Raw genomic sequence first — 26,562 nt, forward strand, 5'->3', positions numbered from 1 at the left:
TGCATACACCCCGGAATCGCAGGCCCCTGCAGAGGGAGGATGCCTGCTGGTGTTTTGCCTTGTGCTCTCACCCTTCCTAGGTTTCTGTCACAGTTACAAAGCCTTCTGGGTTTAGTGGCAAGACCTTGTCTTTTGGTCCTTTCCTTCTTCAGATGCAGTCAGTGGGGGGATATCTCTAGTGGCTGAGGGAGCGCTTACAAGAGGCTCTTGCAAGGGCTGTTGTCACAAAGGGAAGAAAACTTCCAGGTGCTGTGCTGGCCCGAAAGCAAACTAATCCACCTCCAGAGCAGGAGGTGATGGTGTGCCGCTCCTGTGAATCAACTGCTCCTAGAATCTTAGCAGCCTAGTGTGTGCACCCGTCAGCAAGAGGCTGCCTGAGCCCGGGAACTGGAGTGGGGGCCTGCTAACAAGCTGATCTGGAAGCTTCCACAGGCCCCAACTTGAAACCTTCACATAATATAGTCTCTTTCCTCTTGTGTTGAGGTTCTTTGGGGACAGATTCCCCTGTGTTCTCCCTTTCGCAGTGGCTTGCTAATCACCTACAGTTTGTGGTGAAACTGGGGTTCTGTCACCCCCACACAAAAAGTCATTGTTTACATTTTATGGCATTCAGAGAAAGTTCTGACTGTTGAAACATTTTCCTATGCAAGCTACAAGCCTAGAAATAAATGCTTGACTCAGCACCCATGCCTGCCTCACAGTACCTCCGGGGAGCGCATGGGCAAGTTCTGGTCACTGCCCCAGACCTGCCAGACCAGCATCTGAGAACAGTACTAGGATCTCCGTGTCACCGGCTCCCAAGCGACTGCAGCATAGCCAGGTACAGGACCCCCTCTGCCGGCCCGATCTCCAACATTCGTGGGGAGGAGAGAAACTGCTGATCTGAGGTGGCCTCGGAACACCCTGCACGCTCCTCCCCACTTACCCACTCTCACTACAGAAAGCCGTTCAGGCCTAAATGTGCTGCCAAGGATCCTAGAAAACAGGAACCTGGATTCGTCGGGACTGACATGGAGTCACCATTAGGTTGAGATTCGTTAACAAGCCACGTTTTTTAAGCCCAGTAATGTGTTCTTTCATTTACCTTGTAAGAGTCTCTAGTGGTCGTCCGCTGTCGACCGTTAACTTTGAACAGCTCAAGCGGTGCCCACCCGGGTGTGAAGGCATTGGCCTTCCTTGCTGACATTCTGTTTTAGAAATAGACTCAATATTGTTATCAAACTTTCACAAAGAGCCCTTCCACGAGGTGCACACGCCCACCCTGTGCAGGAGATGGGGTGGTTGTCCCCAGCGTGCAGGTGGGGAGACTGGGCTCCAAGAAGCCAACGTGATTGCCCGAACTCGCTCAGCTCAACTTTGTGAGCTGAAACAAACCCAGTTTAAACGGCAGCTCTTCTACAACACTTGACTTCGTGAAAAGGCCGTAAGTTGTCATCTCTGATTAAAGGCTTAGCCAACGAGTCCATGATGCTATAGGAACTGGTTAGTGCTATACAAATATAGTTTACTTTGTTGACAAGCAAGCATTGTCTCCAGCGGTCTACAGTCAAAACTCAAGAGTACCAGTACTGTTACATTATGAAGCAGTACCTTCCACTTCTTTGTGCCCAGGCGTCCGTAATCCCATGCTCCTGGTTTTCCTTCTCCCTTCTCTGTCCCCGTTCCTGGATCTCCCTCTGCCACCCAGGCCCAGCTCTAAACATGGATGTTGAAGTGCTCAGGCCTGCGGCTTCCTCTCTTTTCTCATCTCACCTTGTACTACGATGAGCTCAAACACCACCTCTATACAGAAAGCACCCAGAATTACATCTCCAGTTGTGAACGTTCCTCTAAGCTCCCTCTAGATTCAAGACCAAATGACACCGAAAGACACCTTTGTAGGTCTTACAGACGTGATGTAACTGGTGATCTCCAGCCCCCTCCCATTTCTGCCCTAGTCAACCCCATCTCCGTATTCAGGCAAGAAACCGAATCAGTATCTTTCATTTTTCTCTCGCCTCTCAGCAGGTTCTGTTGATTCTCCGGGATAATTCCAAACGAATCTTAAGGACTAGGCCCCTGGCGCTGTCTCAGTCAGGCCACCTTCCTCTTCCTATCCACAGTTCTAACAGCCTCCTGACTGGTCTTCTTGCCTCCCTTCTTAACTCCGAGCAAACCATTCTCCATACTTAGGTGGGAGTGATTGCCTTAAAACATAGATCATACCATTCCCCTGCTTATTACCATTCAGTGGTTTTTTTTCTGCACTTGAAATAAAATCTGGTTTCTTTAATCCTCTCCTTCCCCTGCCCTTCTCACCCACGAACTCCAGCTTCACTGAGGGGCAGTTCCTCAAAAACACACCTCTTTGTCACCCTGGGGCCTTCACTGGTGCTGTTCCGTTCCTCAGCCTCAAATGATCCCTCCGCCTTTGGAAGGTGTGATCCTTCAAGTCTCAGCTCACCCCATCTCCTCAGAGAGGTCTTTGCCCCGTCCCCAACTGTTCTTCGCTTTGGTACCTGATCACTACATGCTGTTTGTTTTTACTTTTGACTTCCTAACCCAGTTTTGGGATTGTGGTAGGTTCTCAATGAAGACTTGTTGACCAAATAATTTACCTCTGAAGACTTGAAATGCTTTTGCAAAAATTTCTGTTAACTACTTTCTCCTACCTCTGGCGCCCGGGAGCCATCTTGAAGAGACCAGTACTCCAATCTTAAAGTTCTCTGCTTCTGCTGTCCTCAGTAGGACTCATAGCCCCACAAAGAGGTGGGAACAGGTAGGAAGGTGTGGAGAAGCTCAAGAGAACACCAGCATTACATCCTTCCTACATAATGGATTCACTAAATGTAAGTATTTTCATCATGTATTAAATACAATATTTCATTAAGATGGAAATACTAATTTCTCTCTGGACTAGGAATAGATGAGACATCGGAGATAAATGAGTTTTGGGTGGGTTATTGGGATCCTGTGACAGGAAAGCCGAGGTAGGCACCTCTGTGACCCTAGAGCCCCTTTTGGTCTGTACCTCTTTCCCAAGAGCCTGTGACCGGCTCCCCTCACACTGAAATCTGAGTCATTATGAGGAACTGACCTTGGTCCTTTCTGGCCCTTGACCTCTGGCATCTCCATCGGCATCTCTCTGTGGGTTTTGTCTAGTTTAGGGTTCCTGGTTCCAGAAGCCATCTACCTGCTTGGTCCCTCCTGCTGTTTTCTCCTCAAGAATGAACATCACACACTCGTGGTGCCTGGCTTAGCCCTCAGGGGCGGGGACATTCCACACCTGAGCTCACCTGACTGCCTTGTTCTCCCATTAAACAGCAAACACGTTTGCAAATACTTTCTGGTGTGACTGAAAACAAGCTCGTGTTGCTTTGACTAGAATCAAAATGAAAGGAGCTTCTCCAAGTAGTATCCTCCTTCTTTTTCCCAAAATTGTAAAGTCACACTCTTGTCCACAATTCACGGAACTTTTCTGGGTAGTGGCAGCTCTGGCTAAGATTCTGAAGAGCCCTGGCTCCTGAGGAAGGGGGAAGAACACAAGGCAGGGGCCTCTGAACAGGGACTCAGGACACCCACCCCAGCCCTAACAAATGAGTTGCTCTCTGCACTTCGCAAAGAGCAGCATCTATGGGGGGGGGGGGAGGGGGCTGACCCAAGCCTGGGGATTCCATGGAAAAGAGGATGCAGGAGGTGGTGAGGAAGTATGGATGCCCCAGAGAGGGGACTCGCTAATAAGCTGTGCAAACTCTCCCATAACACAACTCTCCGGGGCGCTTTCCTGTGCTAAAAAAAAAAAAAATTTAAAATTATTTTTTAAGAATATGACTTTCAGGGACTCCTGGGTGGCTCAGTCGGTGAAGTGTCTGCCTTTGGCTCAGGTCATGATCTCAGGGTCCTGGGATCGAGTCCCGCATCGGGCTCCTTGCTCAGCGGGGAGTCTGCTTCTCCCTCTGCCCCTCACCCTGCTTGTGCTCTCTCTGACAAATAAATAAAATCTTAAAAAAAAAAAAAAAGAATATGACTTTCAGACAAAGCCAAAACATTTAATCACAGCACAATGCCTACACATTTTCCAGTCCTTTTCTGCTTCCATCTTACCAGATAAAAAATAAAAATAAAAAAAATACAGGTGCCTTGGTGCAGAACTGTGTGCTCATCTGTAAGCAATTCTGCTTGAGAAGGCTGTCTGCCTCCTTCCGCTGTGAAGCCAAGTGCTCATCCAGGAGACAGCTTTGAATCCTCCCTGTTCGTCAGCACACACCTGGCAAGTTTAAGATGGGACGGAAGTCAAGCTTTGGGTTCACTGTCCCAAATCCCAGGGCAGGGCGATTTCGGCCTTCCCTCTCCATTCCTGAGTGTCTCTGCGTGCCCTGTGAGGGGCCCTATGGTTCCTTCTCACCAGCCTTCTCACTGTTGTCACTGCGCTGGGCCTGTCGCCTCTGCTCCACCAGCTGCTTGTCCAGTTCCCGGAGCTGCTTCAGAAAGCCCCGGTTGGGCAGGACACAGCGGTTCTTGGCCACTTGTCGAATGGCGTCCACCACGGTCATGTTCTTGTGAATCATCAGGTAGGCCAGGACCAGGGTTGCCGACCGGCTGCGGCCCATGACACAGTGAACCAGGATCTTGCCTGAAATGCAGTGGGGAAAAGAGGCACCAAACTGTACTAGTCATCATGGCATTCTTCACCACCACGCACTCTCGGGGGGGGAGGAAATGCTAATTTCCCTTAAGACTATCCTTGATGAAGCAGTAAAAATGAATTTTATCAAATTTCAGCCTTTGGTTACACTTCTACTTAATATTCCGTGTGATGAAATGGTACGAGCACATAAAGCACTTGGGCTGAGTACCAAAGTGAGATGGTTATCTCCTCGGGAGATTGAGTTGCAAGCTGAATTAGCCACTGTTCATGAAACACTGTTTTTACTTAAAAGAACAAATGACAGAAAAACCAGGATAATTCACACTTGGGTATTTGGCAGACCCTGTCTCAGAAGTGAACAAAGTAAGCCTCTCATTTCAAAGAAAACAACCAATGGTATTTGTTGCCAGGGATAAAATGCAAGCTTTTGAGCAAAAATATTAGAATTTTTGAAAACTTGTATCTATTACTGTGAGGTTGACCGTTTCCCAGTACTTTTAGGTTTTTCTGTTAAGGTTGGTGGTGATATTAACAATTGTTGGGGTTAATGTAGAGCATGAAATCAGCCATAATACCCGGCTTGCTAAAATGTAACATGGAGGCCACTGAGGGCAGGGAGGGTTTCGGAGAAGGGCGTAGGCCTTTGGAATGCCGGGGCCCGGTGACCCACTCTGCCGGAGGAATGCCGTGGGGAGTTGCCTTCCCCGAATCTCTCTTAGCCCAAACAGCTGCCCTGTGATCTAAGAGATGTGTGCATTGTCCCTTAGGCTATGTTCAGTAGCACACGCAGATTAGCATATCTTATCTTTCCCGTAAATCCTCCCAGTTTCAGTAAGACTCCTTGTCACACACCACGTGCTTGAGAAACATAAGGATTTGTGATTCTCCTGAAGGACCAATAAAAGCGGGAGCAAAGAAGAGCAAAGGGTCTTCGTCTCTGAGCGTTGACCCCCTTGCCTTCTCCTCTCTGTCACAGCAAAGTTTGGAGTCCTCTTTCATCCATCGGTACAGGGATTGCTGGCCATTCCCGGCAAACAATGTGTTCTTTCAATAATGTACCATGAAAAGGGTCAACAATTGGAAGATCAACATAACTTAGGGAACCAATATTTTCCAAATGACCAAAGTGGGATATCACGAAATCATGCATGGGTAAAAAAATCCATTCAAAGTGCAAGACAGACCAATGGATTTCCATATAACAGAATATCTGTGAAGTTTATGGATATGGTTTCAGATGCCACATCACAGCTAGCCTTTATAAAAAGATTACTTATCAAGTTCTGGTGTACTATTAAAGAAGAATATCCACAATTATCTGAAAAGGCTATTAAAATATCTCTCCCTAAAAAAATAAAAATAAAAATAAAATAACCCTCCTTTCTCCAACTATATATCTGAATGAGGCTGGATTTTCTTCATATACTTCAACCAAAACAACATATCGCAACAGACTGATGCAGAAGCTAATATGAGAACCCAACTGAATTCTAATAGGCCTAACACTGAAGAGATTTGCAAAAAATGTAAAATAATGCCACTCTTCTCCCTAGCTTTCTTTTAGAAAATATATTTTTTTCACAAAAGCATGTTATTATTTTAACATGCAAGGGGTTTTTAAATTTTAAACAAATAAATATTTTTAAGGTTTTCAGTTTTTATTCCTAACAGGGTAAATATTGACAGATACAACCTACACAAACAAAAGCTGCTTGAAGACTTCAATACTTTTTTAAGAGTGTCAAAGCGTTCTGAGACTAAGAAGTTTGAGAACCAGAGATCTAGAAGAATCTCCACAAACAAAAAGTCTCCCTTTGGACACTACCATGGCGTCAGCTGGGCCCAGCTGAGAAGCCACAAATGGGAAGCAGCTTGTGCATCCTTCAGGTCTGCTCTAGAGCTCACATGGTACATCCATGTGCTTGATCTCACTTTATCTTTCACAGAACCTTCCAGCTTCATTATCATCATCCCTGTTTTACAGATGGGAAACGGGCTCAGAGTGGTGAAATGACATACCAGAGGTCACCCAAAAAGCAGGTGCCGGAAATAGTTTAAAGCACCTCGTTATCGAGACCCTTCTGTGTGCTGCCTACCGGCCTCTGGGCTCTGCGGACAGAGAAAGTAGTAAGATTAAGCTCTCCGCCTGTCCCCACCACTGCCATCCCAGTGGCTGCCCTCTCCTGTCGTTGTGGGATAGCTCAGCTGGGGCAGTTTGAGCCGTGTGACTTGTGACCCCAGTCATGTCTCTATTCCTCAGTCTCGGGCCTGAAGCTCAGAAGGATGACCAGGAAGACTTAGGGACATCACTGGGCTTGTGGAACATCAGCAGGATGGGAGAACTGCTTGCTAAAGAACATTTCTGAACGGGTGTGGCCCCCTCGTGTCCTTCTCACCCTCACCCCCGCACCTGTGCCAGGGGACCATGCCCAGGACAATGGTGATGGTCAGCAGCCCAGGCAGCGTGAGGAATCCAAGAGGCCCCGACCACCAGGCCCGGGGTTTCTCTCTCCCCTTCCCGTCCTGGCGAGGCCTGCACACCTTGCCCGGCAGTAAGGACTCCATTTTGGTTTCTCCACACACACATTGCTGCCACAGAGAGGTGCTTCATAAGGAACTGTTCATTTGATCACGATTCGTTTTCATGAATCCCCACAAGCTAACCAGGGGGCCCTCAATCCACCCGCCATGTTGCTGAGCTACAAGAATGTGACTACACCACTTTTTCCTCGTGCACATGGGCTAGAAAGGAAGGCAAGAAGCAGGGCCGGCTTCTTTATTGCTGGGTCGGGTCTGGGGGAGGCTGGCCCTGGCTCTTGCGTGGCATGACTATGCTCCCGGACTGGAACGTACCTCTGGCATCCTAATCCTCACAGACTGTTCCAGAGGCTGCCTGGCCTCTTGCCAGCTCTGCTGATAACTAAAGCGTTTCTTCCTCTCCTGGCAAAAAGGGTAATTCTTTCTGTCATGACTAAATGCTTGAAACAGACAAAAGCTGTAGTTCATTAAGTCTTTTGGGAGCCTGAAGTCTGTTAAGTGGGAGGAGGGGAGGGGAGAAAAAGGGTGAAGGGAGATGGAGGGGGTTGGAGGAGAAAGGGGGAAGGGAGGGAAGGGCGCACTCGGCTCCAGCAGAAGCTCCTGGAGCCGAATTTTGGTTTTACAAAAGCAGCATTAATGCTGGCAGCCCCGTGAGCTTGGTAGGTCTCCCTCGGGTAAAGGGCCTGTCTCGGCAACCCCAGGGTGCCGCTCCCTCTCTGCTCTGAGGCTCTGCTAAGCACCACCCTTGGGGCCCGGCGTCGAGTGGTGAGAAGGCTCCCAGGAGGGTTCAGAAGACAAGGGCAAGGAAGGCTGCATCGGCCCTGCTCCCGGCATGGCCCATGGCGGAGCCGCCGGGAGGCTCTCTGGTAGACACCAGCCAGGGTTAGGGCAGCTGGGTCGGGGTTGGCATTTCCTAGCTCAGTGGCTCTCACTTTGCGCCCCCCCAGCACACAACAGTTCGCGGCTTACATGTACAGAGCCTCCCCCCACCCCCGAACCTGCCAACTACATAGTCAATCGGCACAACACACGGATGGGGTAGATACAATTATCATCCCCATTTTACGGAGGACATGAAGGGCCAAGAAGTGATCCGCCCAATTTGCACAGCTGGGAAGTGGCAGAACTGTGATTCCCACCCAGGCTACCTGGTACCAGATTCGGGGCTCTTCGATGCCATGTGGTATCACAAGTGCGTGTGTATCAGACAAGAGTTCCACAGGGTAACACGAACTTTTACTACAGGCAATAATACATGCTGATATTTTCAATTCTTTTCGAATCCATTCATTTTCTTAAAAGAAATGCTGGTTGCACCCACTAAATTGATTTTTATGTTGCACGGATAGGTCCCAATCTATGTTTCAACAATGGGGATTTCAATGAAATAATTGCCCTTAGCCTTTACCAAAAGGTGAATTCCCGCAATCTTATAAAGAAAACCCATATGCAGAATCTCTGCTCCTCCCCAACTGCACATTTTCACTGGTGACCAAAAGACAGGCCTCTGTCACTCAGATCAGATATTCAGGCCAAGCCTGTTACCCACCAACCCCCACCCTCAGCTCAATCCCACCCCCGCCAGGTATGTACTCTCATCAGCAACCTCCTTCCTTGGTTTTGGAGGGATGCTCTTTGCCTGTCTCTCACTCACCTACCTTCCTCAGCAGCCTGCAAAGGCAGAGCTCATACTTCTCCCAAACAGTTCTGGGTCTGTGGAAGGCGTCAGAAAAAGGGTGCGTGTTGTGTTTGGAGCGGCTAGGGGCAGGCCTGTGTGCTGCAGTGGGGCAGGGGACCCTTCAAATACCCTGAAAACCCGGTCTGGTCAAAGCTTAGAAGCACCAGAGAGCCAAGCTCCGGCTCGAAAGCGGACTTCATGTCTTTATCCATACCTGCCTTATCCATAATAGATTTGAAGATGGCTTCAAAAGCAGGCTATGGCCTGTTTAAGAAAAAGAAAAAAGAACAAAAGGAGAGTGGCGATACTAAAATCTGATCTTCAGAGCCTCACAGTATCTGCTCCGGGATTTCTCAAATTAAAACCACACGACTTCACCTCTGAGGATGTCATGCCAGGAGCAGTGAAGGCCATCCAAATGGGGTTTCCAGGGCAGTGTCTTGTCAGTACTTCTCTCTCTGCTGATGAATGACACGTTCAGTTGTTTCAGATCTTATAACCAGCTGGAGTGCCTCACCTTTCACGATGTTTGGTGACCTCTTATACAGGAAAGTCACCAGATGTTCAAAACAAGGGCAAAGGACTCTTCTGAGAGGCCTGGGTGACAGAAGGCATTCCTGCTGGCCTCTGATTAGCTCTGTGACCCTGGGCACATCACTTGGCTTCTCTGGGCCTCTGTTTCCCCAGCTCTAAGGGCTGGACACTGGACTGGCTTATTTCTGAGATTTTTCAAGCGTGACCACCATTGTCTAGGGAGTTCTTTCGGAAGGAATGGGTCAGGGTAGGACAGGGGTAGGAGTGGGTTGCACAGGCCACAGGTACAGCTTTACAGCCCCACGAGGAAGGCTTTTCAGCGAGAGTAGACAAGACTGGATGCGAGGGGCAGCAGTGGGAAACTGCACACTTGGCTGAAACTAGCCAAGGAAGAACAGGAAAGACAAGAGAGGGGAGAGAGAGAGGGGCCTTGCCTTCCAGCCAGACTGCCCATCAACACCTCTTACATCAAGAGTGTAATAAGAAACATGTGAGGGAGCCTGGCTCCAGGATGCCGTGGTAGTGTCCCCCAGACGCCCGACGAACGACTAGACACCCCACGCTGCCCCCCCCCGGGACGCTGAGCACCTGCCCCCCCCCCCCCCCCCCCCGGGGGGGGGGGGGGGGCCGCCCCCCCCCCCCCCCCCCCAGAGGATGGAGTCCGTGACGATGCCGTCGCTGACTAATGAGCGTTTTATTTCATTACCCTGACGACTCGGCATCGGTTACAAACACACAGCCACTGGATTTCTTTTGTTTGGCCTTTGCAGCATTTTAAGAAATTTTCAAGGTGTTGCCAACACTTAAAAACTGGGCAATTTCACATTAAAATCCAGATTGAAGACTTTTCCTGAAAAATCAGATCTGCCACATTCGCCCTGATTCTCACAGGTCACGTGTTGGCTGAGACCGAGCAGCAGCGCCCCCTTTGGGGACTATTTGGGGCTCTCCACGTCGCTACGAGCACGCCCGCCCCAGCGCCCACGCGTTCCACGGAGCCAGCGTCATTTGCTTACGTTCCCTGCCGGGTTCTGCGGGGTTCGCATTTCGATTTGAGCCCCAGACTTGAGGATATTCAAATGCAAAGGCGCTGAGAAGGGACCCCAGCCTCCCACCTGGCCGTGGGGTCATGTCCTGCTCCCCTTACCCGGACAACTGGTCTAGTCCCACACCCCTGCCCACCGATTCTGTCCCCTGCACATTCTCTGACCTGAGCATATACTTTTCTCTCTTGACCCTTTCTTTTCTTTGCTGGGTGTTTTCGCACCTATGACCTAGGGGTCAGGACCCACTCCAACCTGACATCTCCTCATCAGTGCTCTGTGATCTGCCCAGGCCTACACATGACTTTTGAGCCCCATTCTTTCCTAATTCAGCAGAGCGGGGAAGACTCTAAAATGGTGTACCAGGAACTGAAAACAAGCTGTCATGTGAGTCTACTATACTAGTTCAAAGTTGGAATGTCTTTTTTCCTTTCCTTTTCTTTTGGGATTGGAAACTTTATTATTATGATGCACACATGCTAGCGTGGTTATGTGTTTCATGGTGCACGACCTCTCTTTATCAAACACATCTGAGAACCCGCTGTGCACCAGGTTCCACGCGAAGTGCTCTATGTGGGTTACTGCTGATCCTCATTAGAACCCTCCAAGGTAAATATTTTCATCACCAGATTGAGAAAGAAGGCGTAGCGAAATCACATTGTTAGTAAGTTGTAAGGTGTGAAACCCCGCCCTGTCTTCTCCAAAGCCTGCCAAACCCCTTCCATTAAGAGAAAGTTTGGAGATACAGTAATGACAAAAGCGTACATTAAACAGAAACCGAAGGATTGGGCTGTGGCAGCTTTTTGTTTTTTCTTGTCAAATATGTTTTCAGTTAACTTCAAATAATCTGAGGCAAATTTTACCTCACATTGATGAGTCAGAGTCCAGTTGCTTTTTGATACTGCTTAGAAACCCAGAATGTGCATAATGCAAAAGATGGTCAATAAATAGTCTCATAAAAGCGCGACTTTGAACTAAGGCATCCCCTAATAGAAGCCCTTCAGCTCTGTGAGGTTTTTTTTCACTGTGACCTTGCTTTCTGAACCAAAATAATAACAAACTGTTGGTGCCTAGCTGTGGGGCCAGGACCGCTGTGGGATGGCCATCAAGGTCTGGGACTTGGCCTGGGCCCAGCTGCAGACTGCAAGTTCCTGAAGCAGGCCAGTCCGCCGGTCACTGAGCCTCGTAATCCCAGCCTCTTGTGGCAAGAAAGGCTTTCAGTAACTGGACACCCTGAATTATGTGATGGCCCCGTAAAGGGGTATGAAACGTGGGCCTAAAGTCAGAGCACAGATTAGGGAGTAGAAGTCCCTCTGGCCTCTATGAAATGTCCCTGAAACACCCCCTTGCAGCAATAACTGCATATTGTTTTACCCCAATGCAGACCTAAGCCAGGCCCTTCTCTCCAAAAGAGCCTTGTAGCCTTTACCTGGATTAGACCAGCTAAAACTACATTTTGAGTGCAAGGACTAGCACTGCGATTTTAAAAATGGATCATTAGGGGTGCCTCCGTGGCTCAGTCGTTAAGTGTCCTGGGATCGAGCCCTGCATCGGGCTCCCTGCTCCGTGGGAAGCCTGCTTCTCCCTCTCCCACTCCCCCTGCTTGTATTCCCTCTCTTGCTGTGTCTCTGTCAAATAAATAAATAAAATCTTTAAAAAAAATAAAATAAAATAAAAATGGAAAATTAACCTTGGGAAACTTGGACATCATGGGTGCAAAACTCAGATTCTCAAATACAGGTCACCATTTAGAAGGTTAGGTTGTCAGCTTTCTATAAGAGGCCTCACTAGACTGTGTGTTGGGGGAGGAGGAGGGATGGGGGGGCTGCGGGCTCAGTTGGTTGGCAGGAGATTTTGAAGTCTCTCCAAGTCAGCTCCCCAAAGGTTTTCTGGCATTGAAGCCCCTAGCTATTAGGTTTGGGCCCAGGCACATTTGACGTCTGGGCTGTAGTCCCAGCTTTGAGGGCATCCAGACGTCCCTGCTGTTCCAAGGATCGCTGATGAGCCTTAGGGAATTGGGATTCAGGCCGAAGGCCTTTCCTCCGAACCCTCCCGATCCCGATTCCCCACAGAGGCAATCAAGGCCCGAACCCCACCAGCAGCACGCTCAGTGTGGCTCCCAGCCTCCCGGGGCTCAGACACTCCCAGCTCGATCACTCACAACCCCTGCAGAACCCGCTTTGAGAGTGCGCAGATCCCGCCTCCAGCCAAGGTGAGGGGCGGGCCTTCGTGGGGCGCGGGGGCGGGGCCGCAGGCGGGTTTGTTGGGGTTGAACTACCAAGGGTGGCGGGTCTCTTACTGTGGTCCTGGCTGAGCGCCGCGTCGATGAAAGCGGCCGCTGGGTAGAAGAAGACGCTGAGGTCGAAGGTGGGCAGGTCGTCGGCCTCAACGCCGTGGTATTCGATGGCCATGTCGCGGTAGTAGTCGGGCCCCGTGTCCACGTTCCAGCGGCCGTGAGCCGCATTCAGCACGTGCGTGAAGCCCGCCTTCTGCAGCCCGTAGCGGTCCAGCGCCGTCGCCCTGGGCACGAGGGGAGAGGCTGGTTGGCTGCCTGGTGCCTTGGCCTGGGTGTGGGGGATACGCTGGGCTCCCATGGGTTTCTGCCATCAATTCCAAAGTAAGGTCTAGTCACTGAAACGAAGGACTTCCCTCGTCCAAAGCCCTGCTCTAACTGACCCCTTGGCTGCATGTTCCTGGTTCTGCCGCTTCGAGAAGGGAGAGAATAAAGGGTGGGGTAGGTGAGCTAGTCATTGATGCGTTCACTCTTCCATCATTCACCAAATACAGAAGAGTTGGTGCTACCCCAATGTTTATAGCAGCAATGTCCACGACAGCCAAACTATGGGAAAAGCCTAGATGTCCATCAACAGATGAATGGATAAAGAAGATGTGGTATATATATATATATAAATATATATATATATACACACACACACACACACACACACACACACACAATGGAATATTATGTAGTCATAAAAAATGAAATCTTGCCATTTGCAACGATGTGGATGGAACTAGAGGGTTTTTGTTTTTTTTTTTAAGATTTTTATTTATTTATTTGACAGAGAAAGACAGCAAGAGAGGGAACACAAGCAGGGGGAGTGGGAGAGGGAGAAGCCGGCTTCCCGCTGAGCAGGGAGCCCGACATGCGGCTCCATCCCTGGGATCATGACATGAGCCAAAGGCAGATGCTTAACGACTGAGCCACCCAGGTGCCCAGAACTAGAGGGTATTATGCTAAGTGAAATAAGTCAATCAGAGAAAGACAATTATCATATGATCTCACTGATATGTGGAATTTGAGAAACAAGGCAGAGGATCATAGGGGAAGGGAGGGAAAAATGAAACAAGAGGAAACCAGAGAGGGAAACAAACCATAAGAGACTCTTAATCTCAGGAAACAAACTGAGGACTGCTGGAGGGGAGAGGGGTGGGAGGGATGGGGTGGCTGGGTGATGGACATTGGGGAGGGTATGTGCCATGGTGAGCACTGTAAATTGTGTAAGACTGATGAAGCACAGACCTGTATCCCTGAAACAAATAATACATTATATGTTAATTAAAAAAAAAAGAAGACTTGGTACTAGACACTATGCACTGTCACCTGCTAAATCCCTTAAAAGGCCACCAGAATAACCTATTCATCTCAGCTTTACAGCAGGCCTCTCCTCTGAACCTTCCAGATGTTATAGGGTTTGGTGGGTTGGGACTCGAATGAATGATTTAAGATGCTGTTTCCATGCAAGGAATTGATTGGGGTTGGGCAAAATTCTTGACATTGATGTCCACAGGGGTTGTGAACACAGTATAGAACTCTTGCTTTGATAGGTGAATCATTGCCTAGTTGGGTAAAGCATTTTTCTGAGGAGAGGTATTTGAGCTGTCTATTGTTTGAGTTGATTTCAGGAAGTTCCTGGAGCCAACTGTGATTTTTCTGATTTATAGCCTTATCTTTCTAGGCAAGAATTTCCAGGAACAAAGAATAAAGTCATTTGAAGTAGGTGGCCTTGGAATATAGGGCAGAGGTAGGCTGTCAGAAGCAGCAGGAGTTATTTATGTCTAGAGGGGCCAGGGAAGACCTTCAGGGGAGAGAGCCCTTTGAGTTTGCCTTACTACAAATGTCAGCACTTGGTGATGGAGGGGAAGAAGGAGGCAAGGGCAAGGAAGTAGCACAGCCCAAGGGGTGGAGGCTGGAGATAATGAAGGCCTTTCAGGAAATGTTTATTATTTCCTGTAATCAATCATTTATCACAAATAATGATTTAGAATCTCTTGTGTGCCAGGCACTGTCCTGGGTGCTGATGATGCAGCAGTGAACAGGTTAGTCAAGGTCCCGCGGGAAGCATAGATTCTCACGGGGAGAGCAAATAAACAACACACGAATAAACAAGATAATTTCAGACAGCGGTATGAGCTGCGCCGAATGGCTGTGGTCCTGCTTTAGGTAAGATGTTGGGGGAAGGCCTTGCTGGGAGGTAGTATTTGAGCTAAGACTGGGGGGTGAGGAGCTAGGCAGGGGCAGAGCAGGAGGAAAAAACGTCTCATCCAGGCTGAGGATACAGCAAGTGCTAAGAAGAGAATGCAAACACATGTGGCTCTAGTAGCAAGGAGGATAGTGGTACAAGAGCAGATGGGAGAGGTAGGCAGGGCCGGGTCAAGGTGGCCCCTGTAGGCCATCGGGAAGAGCTTGCATTTTACCGTCAGTGTGGTGGAACGCCCCCTGCTACGGAGGGTTTTAAGGAAGGGGTGAGCATTGTTTACTTTTTAAACAATCAGTCTGGAGATGTGTGGACATGGACTGGAGAGGGGAAAAAATGGAAGCAGGGAGCTCTGTTGGAGGCTGTTGGAGTTGTACAGCCAAGAGAGGAAGGTGGACGGAGGAGGTGGGGTCACAGCAGGACTTGCTGATGGACTGAGGAGGGGGCAGGGAGGAGTAAGCTGGTTTGGCCAGAGCATAGGATGTGAGAGGAGAGGAGAGAAAGGTCTGGAAAGGGAGTGTGGGGTTGGATCGTGGAAGTGCTTGGATCTGTATCTGGGGGGCTCAAGGACAGCTTTTGATAGTGTTTGAGGAGGGGTGATCCTAACTAGGTTTTAAGATGACATCTCCCCTCAACAGCACAAAGACCGGTTCTACAGCTCAGGAAAGAGATGACAAGGGTCTGGAACCATAACAGTGAGAGGCCAGAGGTAGCGTCGGGCTCCAGCTGAGGGCTTATCTCAAGGTCACTGATAGAGGATGTAGACAGAGGCACCACATCGAATGCCAACATTGATCAATACCTTGGGCCAAAAGGAGCCTTGCAGCAAGAAACATATGCCATGGCCCCTTGGCCAAGGGCGCCTCATCTGTCGCTGTTTTCCTGGAGCTTTTTCTTGGTCATGAGGAACCACGATAGAGTCCAGTGTTTGGGAAAGGGAGACCCAAACACAGGCATCGAGCTTTTAGAAACATTTGCAGACAGCCCATTGGATCTGAGCCACGGGATGGTGGAGAGTTCCCCCAAGCCCCCCAGCTGGCTTTTGGCGCTGCCATCCTGACTATGGATGGACTACATTCTGCTTTCAATTTTTCCTCAGAAAGACTTGTTTTTCATTTTTCTTCTTGTCCCAAAGTATGTATACAACAAACATTTTGCTTTTGGGACATAGATCTGCACTCAATTAAAGCCTCCACTAATGCAGTCCATCTTGCTGAGTAGCAATCAACCTCACTTTGAGGTTGAGCTCAGTGGAAAAATTAAAATTAACTGTCCTTGACAGGAAGTTCCTCCCCACCATAAAGACTGTTATCTCTGGGTTCAGCAACTGGGTTTCAACATAAGCAAATGGCAGTTTGAATAAATAGCAATTTGCACTTTACTGCTGTTGGGGTCAAGGATCAGGGTAGATATGTGACAAGACTCGTGGCCTGACACCTCCACAATCAGCCCACAGAGCTGGTTTTAGCTGTGTCTGAGGGCAAGTAAAGGACTCCTGGGGAGGATCAGACCTGGTGGGTGTCTGAGGCCCTCTGCAGGTTTTCGGGGGCCCTGTGGCAGTCTGAGCCAGGCAAGGGAGGTGGTGTCCTTACACACCGCTCTGGGGATTTCCCTCTAGCTTGACACTCAGAGTCCAGTTGAGAGCTCAAAAGAGTATCCATGGCAGAATGGAGATCTACAAATAGAGAAACTCTTAGAACTCTTGGTACATAGTGGCTGTGACGCAGGCAGGTCCCCAACTGACCCAAATGCCTGGCTCAGTGATTCCTGGGAGTGGGATGGGTCAGAGGGGGCTCCTTAGCCCTGTATTGTGGTTTTCTTAAACGTTAGGGCCGCCTGCTTAGATATGTTATGTGGGAAAGAGACTAAGAAATGTGCTTCTGCTGAGTAGAAAAGCTCCGGAGAAAAACAAACTTAGAAATTTACCTCTAGAACCTAGGTGACGCAGGAGCCTTAGTTTCTGGATGTTTAACAACAATAATAATAATAATAATAAAATCCTAATGTAAGCAATTTGTTTAAATAATATGTCATCAAAATATGTCATCTAATTATAAAAATAACACATGCTCAGTGCAGAATGTGAAAAACATATTCCCCCCCAGACACACAAAAATTTTCTACCCCCTAAAGTCTATTTGCTTTTTGATGTAAGATTCCCCAGTTGCTTTTCTATGCATAGATTTATAAATTTTATATAGAGATTTGTTTTGGGGTATGACACCATATGTAAATTTCAAAAACTGTGACATGGTGATATATTGTAAATGTCTTCCTCTTTCAACGTATAGGCTTCAGTAGCTGCACGTTGTTCCATTCTGTAGAGAAATCTCAATTTTACCTCACCCAGCTCCTATTTTTGGACATTTGTCTCCTTTCCCTCTCACTCTGGCTCTATCTCTATCTCTCTCCTGAAGGGAGAGTGGCGGGTATTATAAGAAACACTATAAATGAACAACTTTGCTGGATTTCTTTGGGCACATTTCTGATTATGTTCTTAGGAGATACTTTTTTTTATTTTTTAAGTGGAATTGCTGGGTCAATGGGTATGAGCATTTTTAACACGTTTGATATGTGTTACTAAATTATCCTCCAGAAAGCTTGCTCATTTTACTTTCTGATTTTTATTCTTTGCTAATTTCATAGGCACACAAAAAAAAGATGTCTCATTTTCATTCCTTTTAACAATGAGGTTGGACATTTTCTCACACGTTTGTTGGACTTGTGCAGTTTACTTTTGAAGAACGTTGCCATATCTCTGTTTTTGGCCCAATTCCCTTTATCTCCTCTCCCTGTGAAACCTCTGGCCTGGCTCTGGATTCTTACTCTAGATTGGACGGCCAGGGAAATGACTTCCTTCTGGCATGGACCAGTTTCCTCATTCAGAGACCTCCCCTCCCTTCCTCCTTACCTGGCCTGGCCCAGCCTCCTTCCAGCCCCTCTGAAGTTCCTCTAGCAAGCTTGTTTCAACCCACCACCCTTGAGGAATTGCGAATAAGAGCACTCTTGGCGAAGCAGTCTCCTTGGGCAGCACTCCTGACATTCCACTTCTCCAGACCTCTCGGTGCCCTCCTGACTCCCAGCCCAAAGACCTCAGCATCTGCCCGAAAGCCCGTTTTCCGCAGGTGTAGGCTCTTGAGCAGAGTCCTCAGGGAGGAGGGACTCGCATGTCTCCATCTACACAAGCCCTCCCCAAGCTCCCTTGCGGTGGGAAACCAGCTGCTCCCACGTTGCCAGGATTCTGCACTGGGCACTGAAGAAAGGCCGCTAATGATCGGGCAGTTCTCCACACCCTTGTGTCTGGGAGGACCCGCGGATTTCCTGCCCCTGACTGTAATCTGGCACCCTGTTCCTTCTGGTGTGTCTGACGCTTGTGGGCGTCATTTCCTGGGCATGACCCTGATGGGGACCCTCTCCTTTGGAGTCTTCACCATACCTACCCCTTGCAGGTAGATTTCAAAACAGTGGGCACATTTTGAGCTTTTGATCTCCATCAATTCACCTGCTATGAAAGGGGAATTCCCTGGCTTTCTAGTTTCTTAGGTGTTCTTGTTACTTGCTGACGATGAAGCTGTTTGCTTTTGAGGCCCCTCAGAACACACGGGGCTGACAGGTGCAGTGTGTAAGCTTACACACTGCTGCACGAGCTAGAACAGCTGAACCTCTGGGACCTTCAGTTTTCTTTCTTTGTTAAACAGAACCAATTACTCTGGCGGCACTTTCCTTACAAGATGCTTGTAAAGTGAAGGACACAATACTCTAGTTTCTTTGAAAGGTTAAAAGAAAAATTCAAGGGAGAAAAGCAGTAGAAAGATGTACAACAAAATGTTATCAGTGGCTATCCCTGGGTAAGGGGATTATGGAGAGTTTGTCTTCTTTTCATTTGTAAATTTCTGTAATGAATATGTCAGATATTCACTTAATAAGTAAGCGTATGCCATGATTTTATTGATGTTTTCCTTAGTTCTCGGGAGACACTGGCTACTCAAAGATATAAGGTGGCCCCAGCGTTTTTAACTCTTGTTAGAAACCTCTTCATCATCTGCCCCAGGGATGGAGGCTGAGAGGAGAAAGAATATTCGGAGGGAGGCCTGGAACTGAGAAATGATGTTGCATTAATAACTAGACTAGGCATTTGGCTATGCGTGAAAGGAAGTGGTTGATGTTGCTTGAGGCCCTCACTGAGAAGCTGGAAAGGCCCAGCCCGGTCCTCCCCCGTTCGCTCTGCCCATGACTGGTCCCCGGTTGTATCCAAGTCACCTTTGGTACTTGGAGGTTCAGAATCCAGGTTTTCTAGTTCTTTCCGTTAACATTCAGCTCGTTAAGTTGTGAACCTTGGCTGTACTTTCACTGCATCCTAAAGCAGCCATGGCCCACCCTGGAGAAGCCGGTCAAGGGTTAGCTCTGCTTGGTGCCTGAAGGCTGAATTAGTTCCTTCTTTTGGTGGGGAGAGGGTGAGGCTGTCCGGGCGCACGGTGAGAGGCCCTCTTCATAGGCCGAGGGTCGTGTCAGCTGGCTGATCTGCTTTCACCTCACTTTCCAGCCTCCCCGACTACAGGCCGGGCCTGGAGATACCTCTGCTTTTGAGGCTGTTGGTCTGGCTGGGAGGAGAAAAGCAGAAAGGGCAAGATAGCAACTTGAAAGCGTGCTCAGGCTGAGTAGGGATGGCCACAGGGAGGAGTCCGGCTTTATGGGGAAGGGCAGCTGGCTGTTGATTCCCCCAAAAGCCAGACCTTGGAGGCAACTGTATTCTAATAAAAATGGAGAGCTGCTTACCAGCCCCGCCGCTCAGGCGGCAGAGCAACTTAGCACCGTGGTGTTGGCTCACAGGGATGCTGACGTGGGGAGGGAGAAGAGCGATTTCTCAATTTTCCTGCTTCAGCCAAGCCTATGGGAGGCTGGCCTGCCTGGGAATTTGCAATCACTTCGGCAGTAGCCAGGATATTTCCCCTCCTGCTGACTGCAGGGGGAAAAAAAAGAAAAAAGAAAAAAGATTTTGCTAAGCAAATGAAAGATGTGAATAAGATTAAAGGGAGAATATTTAAATTACAGAAACTTAGTGTTTCAAGCATACTCAAGCACTTTTGAAGCACCCATTTAGGGACTGCTGATTGATAAGAGGCGATGAATTATTCTTATCTCATCATTGACGCCAGTCCCTGGCTCTCTGGAGGGCAACACTTGGTTAACCTAATTTGAATCTAATTTGAATGACTTAAAAGTAATAAAACAAGTATATGCTTGAACCTAATAAAGCCTAATTTATTTAATAGCACATTTCTTAAAGAATTTCATTTTAGAGCTGGAAGGGACCTTTGAAATCATCCCTTTATTTTACAAATAAAGAAACTGAGTCCCAGAACAGGAAAATGTTGTGCTGTAGGCCACACATAATGAGCACCCTCCCGGGGGGGCTTGAACTCTGTGCCCTGAATCCCATTTGAGGCCTTATGCTCTACTCCAGACCCCCTACCAATCTCTGGGAAATGGGTGGGGAGAGGGTGGCTGTGCCTTGAGCCAGCCAGAATGACTTCCTGGTGAGAATACCTGATAGGTGGCCAGTTGGCCTGGCCCAGCCCCTTCCACTGACCCAGCCACTCAGTACTAACCAGATCTCCCTCCTGTCTGTAGCTTCTTCTCACCAGGCCACAGTGGTGGTGTCGACTCTGCCCACCCTGGGCTGGTAAGCAATGGGGACTTGGAGTCACCTGGCACTCCACTTGGCGAATCCCTTTGGAATAAGCTGAGACTGAGAAAATGCTCTAGAAGTTCTGAAATCCACAGGTCCATAGGGTTTTGGTGTGGCACTGCTTCCTTAGGCCACGTGGGTTCGTGAAAGGCCAGGATAGTATCTGTGGGGGCGGTTGGTGCACAAGCCAGAGAAAGCCCCATTAGGAGGCACCTTCCTTCCAACCTGACACCTTGGGTTCGTGATAACATCTCATGGGAGAAATTTGACCAGGGGTGTTTTCTGTCTCAAGGCTGCCCTCAGCACAGAAGGACCCTTCATGGCAGAGCACAATGACTGTTCTTTGCCTACTTCTCACACTGGGAGTTGAATTTCGAGAACCTGCGTGATCTGTCGTTCACACTTACTGGGTGTGCCACTCACTGTGCTGAGTGGTAGACGGAAGTATTAACTCACTGGATCCGTATCTTATAGGTAAAGAAACAGAATCTCAGAAAGCACGAGTGACTTGCCCAAGGCCACGTGGAGACCAGTGTTTGACCCCGCACTGTGGCTTTGGGGCAGAGGCTTAGCCACTCTGCCTCTCTCCATAAAGAAGCCCTGGAGGGGCATAGGGAGGCCCTTGAGGGGAGAGGAAGGAGAAAAAGTGAGCTGCTTCTTTAGGCTAAGTCTGGTCCCCAGCGGGTCCCAGGCATCACTGGTTTAGGCCAGAGGTTCTGGCTACCCCAGGATATCCATCCTCACTCTTAGATCCTGACCACCCTAACTTCCAGAGCCTCGCTACTCGCCTTTCAAAAATCTTCGGTGCTTTTAAGGGAAGGAAAAATTCAACCTAAATGCAACTGTCAAATTAAAACCGAGGCTTCGTGCACGAGGAGCCAGCGGTGAGCTTCTTGTTGCTGCTTTGGGCAACACCTACAAAGAGACCAAGAAACAGAGGCAGCCTGCGGGCTCTCAGCAGGGTTTTAACCTCCATGTGGTTGCACTGGCAGCAGAATTAACTGCTCTCTCAAGAAGCATTTGTGAGTCTCTTTACCCTGTAAGCGTGTCAGGGAGGGACCCTGAGCAGGGATGAGGACAAGCACCGTGCCATGCTGACTTTAGCCCCCTGCCCCCGCTGTGTACGCAGGTCACACACTGACTGTGGAGCCTGCCCAGACCGGGTGTGTGTGTGTGTGTGTGTGTGTGTGTGTGTGTGTGTGTGTGTGTGTTCTGGGGCTCGACCAGGCGGTGCTGGAATGAATTGAAAGGGCAGTGACATTTCCTTGATTGAAGGAAGCAAGATTGTGGTCAGATGTCAAGGAGGCAAGCATATCTTACTGCATCACACCCTGTTGTCTGGCACTCTATTAACTAGAATTTGTCTGTCCTGTTCAGACCCTCCGTGGCTTCCTGAAGAGAGTCCCTTGGCCGGCATTCAGCCTTTCACAAGCTGGCCCTGACCTACCTTCCCACGTTTCTTTCTCACTAACTAACAAGAATGGTAATACTCGTATTTGCCTATACAAAATGTTCTTATATTCCGTATTTCTCTGAATCCTCTTAGTAATCATTTTTCGAGATGAGGCCATAGGCGCAGAGAGGTGAAAGGACCTGCCCAAAGCCGCTACACCCGGAGTAGACTGTGGCCGTGGTAGACTATGCGTTACCCTTTGGAATAGTTGCTGCCCCTGCCTAGGGACAGGTTACACTTTCCTGCCCTAATAACATGAGGGTTTGGCTTGGACTTGCTTTGGCCACTGAAATATGTGGGCATTAAGTGGCACATGTCACTTCTGAGTCCGCTTGTGATTTTCCATGCCCCTTCTCTCTACCAGAAGACAGGCACTATCCCAGGTAGGGCTGCTCTGTCAGCCTGGATCCTGAGTCCTGGAGGGACACGTAGGTCGAGCAGAGTTAGAGCTAGCCCACCCTGGACATGTCACGGGCGTGAGAAATGACCCATTGCTGTGGTAGGCCACCAAGATGTTGGGGTCACCTGTTGCTGCAGCATGGCTAAATCTGAGCTGACCACGTGGTGGTCAAACGTGGCTCGGTTCTAGACCTCCTGAGAGTGCAGCTCTACCACGTTTATCCCCTGTGTTCCAGACAAACCACCCTGCTTATTCTCACCTCCGTTCATTTCTTCATCCTGCGGTCTCTGCCCAGAACTCTATTGAAGTCCTACCCATCTTCCGGAGTCATGCTTGGAATTCACCTCTTCTGTGGCGCTTCCTCAGAATCATAATAGTGCCAAACACTTAGCAGCAATTACTTACTATGTGCCTAGCAAACTCTACTTGTTTTAATTCATCTCATCTTCACCCCATGAAATAAGCCCTATCTCTGCTGCCATAGAAGGTGAAGGGAGGTAAAACAAATAGTCTAAGATCACAGAATTGGTGATTGGCAGAGCCAAGACTCGAAGCCCACACTCCTTCTACTCCACTACCCATTCTCCTTCTGTTCCCTGTTACATTTCTACACATCCCTTCTCCTCAGCTATAACAGTGCTTCTTTACCTGATTGACCACATTTTCTAGATCTGAGTTTAGGTATAAATTCCGCCATTTACTGGTGGTATGACCTCGGGCTGATCACTTAATTTCTCTGAGCCTCAATTTCCTCTTTGTATCCCCCACAGCACCTAGTAAGGTGCCTAGTAAATACTGACTGACTGAGCAAATGGATGAACTCTCTGAGCCCTAGTTTGCCCATTTGTAAAATGAGTGTAATAATGGAACCTCCTTCATTGGGTTGACTAGCACAGGGCAGGGCACATGGTAAGATGTATATGATAAAATGTGGCTGTTATTATTATTAGCTGTAGGAAATGTAAATAGAGTATATAACATACAGAGAAAAACTCGACTTCTCACTATGGGGATTGGGAAAATCTAGCTTCATGGCAGAAGTGATTTGAGTGGTCATTGTAGAGGCCTAATGGAATCTGGACACAGAGATGAGGTGAAGGGCAGGGCATCTTAGGCAAAGGGAACAGCATAGATAAAGACACAGAGACAGTGTGAGTCTTAAAATCTTAATCCTCCTTCCCCCAGTTATACCATTATTAGGGTCAGATCTAAGGAAAAAATCCTAAATATGAAAAGATTTTATGCATAAAGATGGCCACTGCAGTATTTATGAAGGTGAGAACATGGAAATAACTGGTAAGTCCAACAGTAGGGAAGTGGTTAAATAAATGACCTTATATCTACCTGATATATTATTATCTGATATATAGCATTATATTATAATTAAATGTATGAGAAGTATGTAGTAAGGAAGAAGTTTATGAATGATGCTATGTGGGAAAAAAGATAAAATGAATAATCAGTATGGTTACAACTATATAAAAGCAAGTTTTAAAATCAAAATAATAAATAAATAAATAAAATACACAGAAAATCTAGGAGGAAATATTAATAGGAGTGGCTTCAGAGAATGGGGTTTGGTGACAGCTCTGAGAGATTTAAGTTTTCTTCCTTACATTAATCACTATTACTAGAGCTAGCCTTTAATGAGCACTCACTATGTACTAGGCACTGCACTAATATTTTACATATACTATCTCACTTAATCCATACAACCCAGTGAGGAAGGTCCTCTTGTTAACCTACTACAAATAGAGAACCTAAGACTTCTATATTTATACAATAACCATGTAATTACTTGTATAATAGGAAAACCATATATTTACTGAATTTATGTAATACTTTATAACTAAGAGATAAGAGATTCAGATTCCCCAACCCCTTTTTTTTGTGCTACTTTAGGAATAAAATACACATCGTTCTGCATGTTTCCTTATGTACTGATACCCTTATTTTGGTAAATTACATTTCTTAAAGTGATATTGGGGTCAAGGTATATGTGTACCTTTTTTTAATTTTGAACTCATTTTAGAGTTACAGAAAAGGTGTAAAAATAGTAGAGATTATTTGGCAATAAAAAAGAATAAAATACTGGTACATGGTACAACTTGGATGAACCTTGAAAACATTATGCTAAGTGAAAGAAGCCAGACACAAAAGTCATACATTCTGATTCCATTTATATGAAATGCCCAGAATAAGTAAATCTATAGAACAGAAAGCAGATGGGTGGTTGCGTGGGTAAGAAGATGGGGAATGGAGAATTTTGAGGTGGTTTCCTTTTGAGGTGAGGAAAATGCTTTCTTTCTTTCTTTCTTTTTTTTTTGAAAATGCTTTCGAACGAGTGGTGCTGGTTGCACAACTTGGTAAATGTAATAAAGCCACTGAGTTGTGCACTTTAGAAAGGTGAATTTTATGGCATGTGAGCTATATCTCAATAAAGCTATTATTTTAAAAAAGAAAACAGTACAGAGAGTCCCATGTACACATCACTGAGGTTCCCCTAATGTTCACAACTGGGAAATGAATGGATAAATTGCAGGATGGCACTACTATGGAATAGTAAAAGTACAGAATAGTACGATTCCTTTTCTCCCCTCTAAAAATTGTTTCAAAGAAATGAAGACCCTTTATATGTGTGTATAGGTTACCTTACGTTTGCAATAGCATACATAAAATAATGCAAGTACGCAAGTGAGCTTAATACTGGTTACTCAATGGCAGAATTAAGAGAGGACAGACGAAATTATGCAGTTTGTTTTTACAACCCTCTATTTAGTTTAATTCAGTATAAAAGGGCATGTAATTTTTCAATTTAAAAATATTAAGAAAAAAAAAAGGACAAGTGATGCTGCCCTTGGGATTTCCCATGCCTAGACAAGTTATCTCTAGGTTTTAAGCTGCAAGATTTTATTAACGTCACACATGCCGGGGTCCTTCACCATCAGCTCCAGGGAGAGATGGAACCTGAGTAGGAATCCTGGGGAATGGAGGGAGGAGTAGGAGTGCTGGTTAAGGTAAAAGCTTCTGGGTTGGGCAGAAGCACTTTTGAATCCCAGCTCTCTACCACCTACTGAGCTGTGGACCTTGGGCCAGTTGCTTAACTGCTCTGTGCCTTGTGGGAGTAATTAGATGTCCTCTTTCATTGGGCTATCGTGAAAATAAAATGAGATCATTCATGCAAGATGCTTAGCACAGTGCCTGGAACATAGTCGTCAATAAATGCTAGGCATTATTATTATTATTAATATTATTTACAGTAGATGTTTCCCAGTTGTTTGAGGAGTGAGAAATGGCTATAAACATCTAGAGGAGCGGATGATGACCTCAACCTTGCCAGGCCTACCATGCTTCCCAACACCTAGGTTGACGTGCCACCGATCTGAGAACTGACTTCGTTCTTGCTGGTATTATCCCCAGCTAAAGAAAAAGGCTCCATTTCCCAGCCTCCCTTGCAGCGAGGGGCCGGGGAGGTCTTGGGTGACCCTTCCTTCTGGGAAGATGCCCTTTTGCTCTTCCTTTCTCTTTATGCTTCTGTGGCCTGGATCCATCCCACAGATGGTAGCTGGAGCCCTATCAGCACTCTTGGCCCATGCCACAACTTCAAGGAAGGATGGTGGGGCAGGAGCACAGGAGCCTGAGACCCTGATGCCCCTGGGGTCGCCATGCTAGCCCCAGCTCACCTTCCTCTGGACTTCTTTTATAAGAAAGAGCAATAAACCTCTATGTTGCATAAGCCCCTTCTCTGGGTTTCCTAGACTATGAAGATAAAGCCAGCCCTAACTGAGTGCTCACAACACCACTAAGCTAAAAAGCAACAGCTCCTGGCTAAGAGCAGGTGAAGGATGTGACGAGGGGAGGGGGGCTGGCTGCCTTCTCCTGGGTGAGGCCGGAGGTGGGGCTTGGCCTGGACACTTACTCATCACCGATGTAGAGCTGGGGCCAGACCTCGTTGACATGGGTGTACTGAGGACTGCCCTTCCAGAAGAGACGCTCCAGCTCGAAGGCTCCGGGAGTGCAGTACTCATCCGCTTCTACCTCTCCCTCCACCTTCGGCGGCAGCCTCTTGGCAGGCGGGTAGGCATTTTGGAGGCTTGTCTTTGGTTCTCTGGATGTCAT

The 26,562-nt window shown here is 47.7% G+C and overlaps 1 protein-coding gene across 1 annotated transcript; it reads right to left on the reverse strand.

Moving 5' to 3' along the window:
• Window positions 1-4,367: 4,367 nt before the first annotated feature.
• Window positions 4,368-26,562, reverse strand: DUPD1 (dual specificity phosphatase and pro isomerase domain containing 1). The gene is made up of 3 exons (XM_032423599.1): window positions 26,363-26,562; window positions 12,720-12,940; window positions 4,368-4,612 (listed from the first exon to the last, which is right to left on the reverse strand). Exons 1-3 carry the CDS (start codon window positions 26,560-26,562, stop codon window positions 4,368-4,370), a joined length of 666 nt encoding a protein of 221 aa, XP_032279490.1.

This window comes from Phoca vitulina, unplaced genomic scaffold (assembly GCF_004348235.1).
Source record: "Phoca vitulina isolate PV1807 unplaced genomic scaffold, GSC_HSeal_1.0 scaffold29, whole genome shotgun sequence".
Taxonomy (NCBI): Eukaryota; Metazoa; Chordata; class Mammalia; order Carnivora; family Phocidae; genus Phoca; species Phoca vitulina.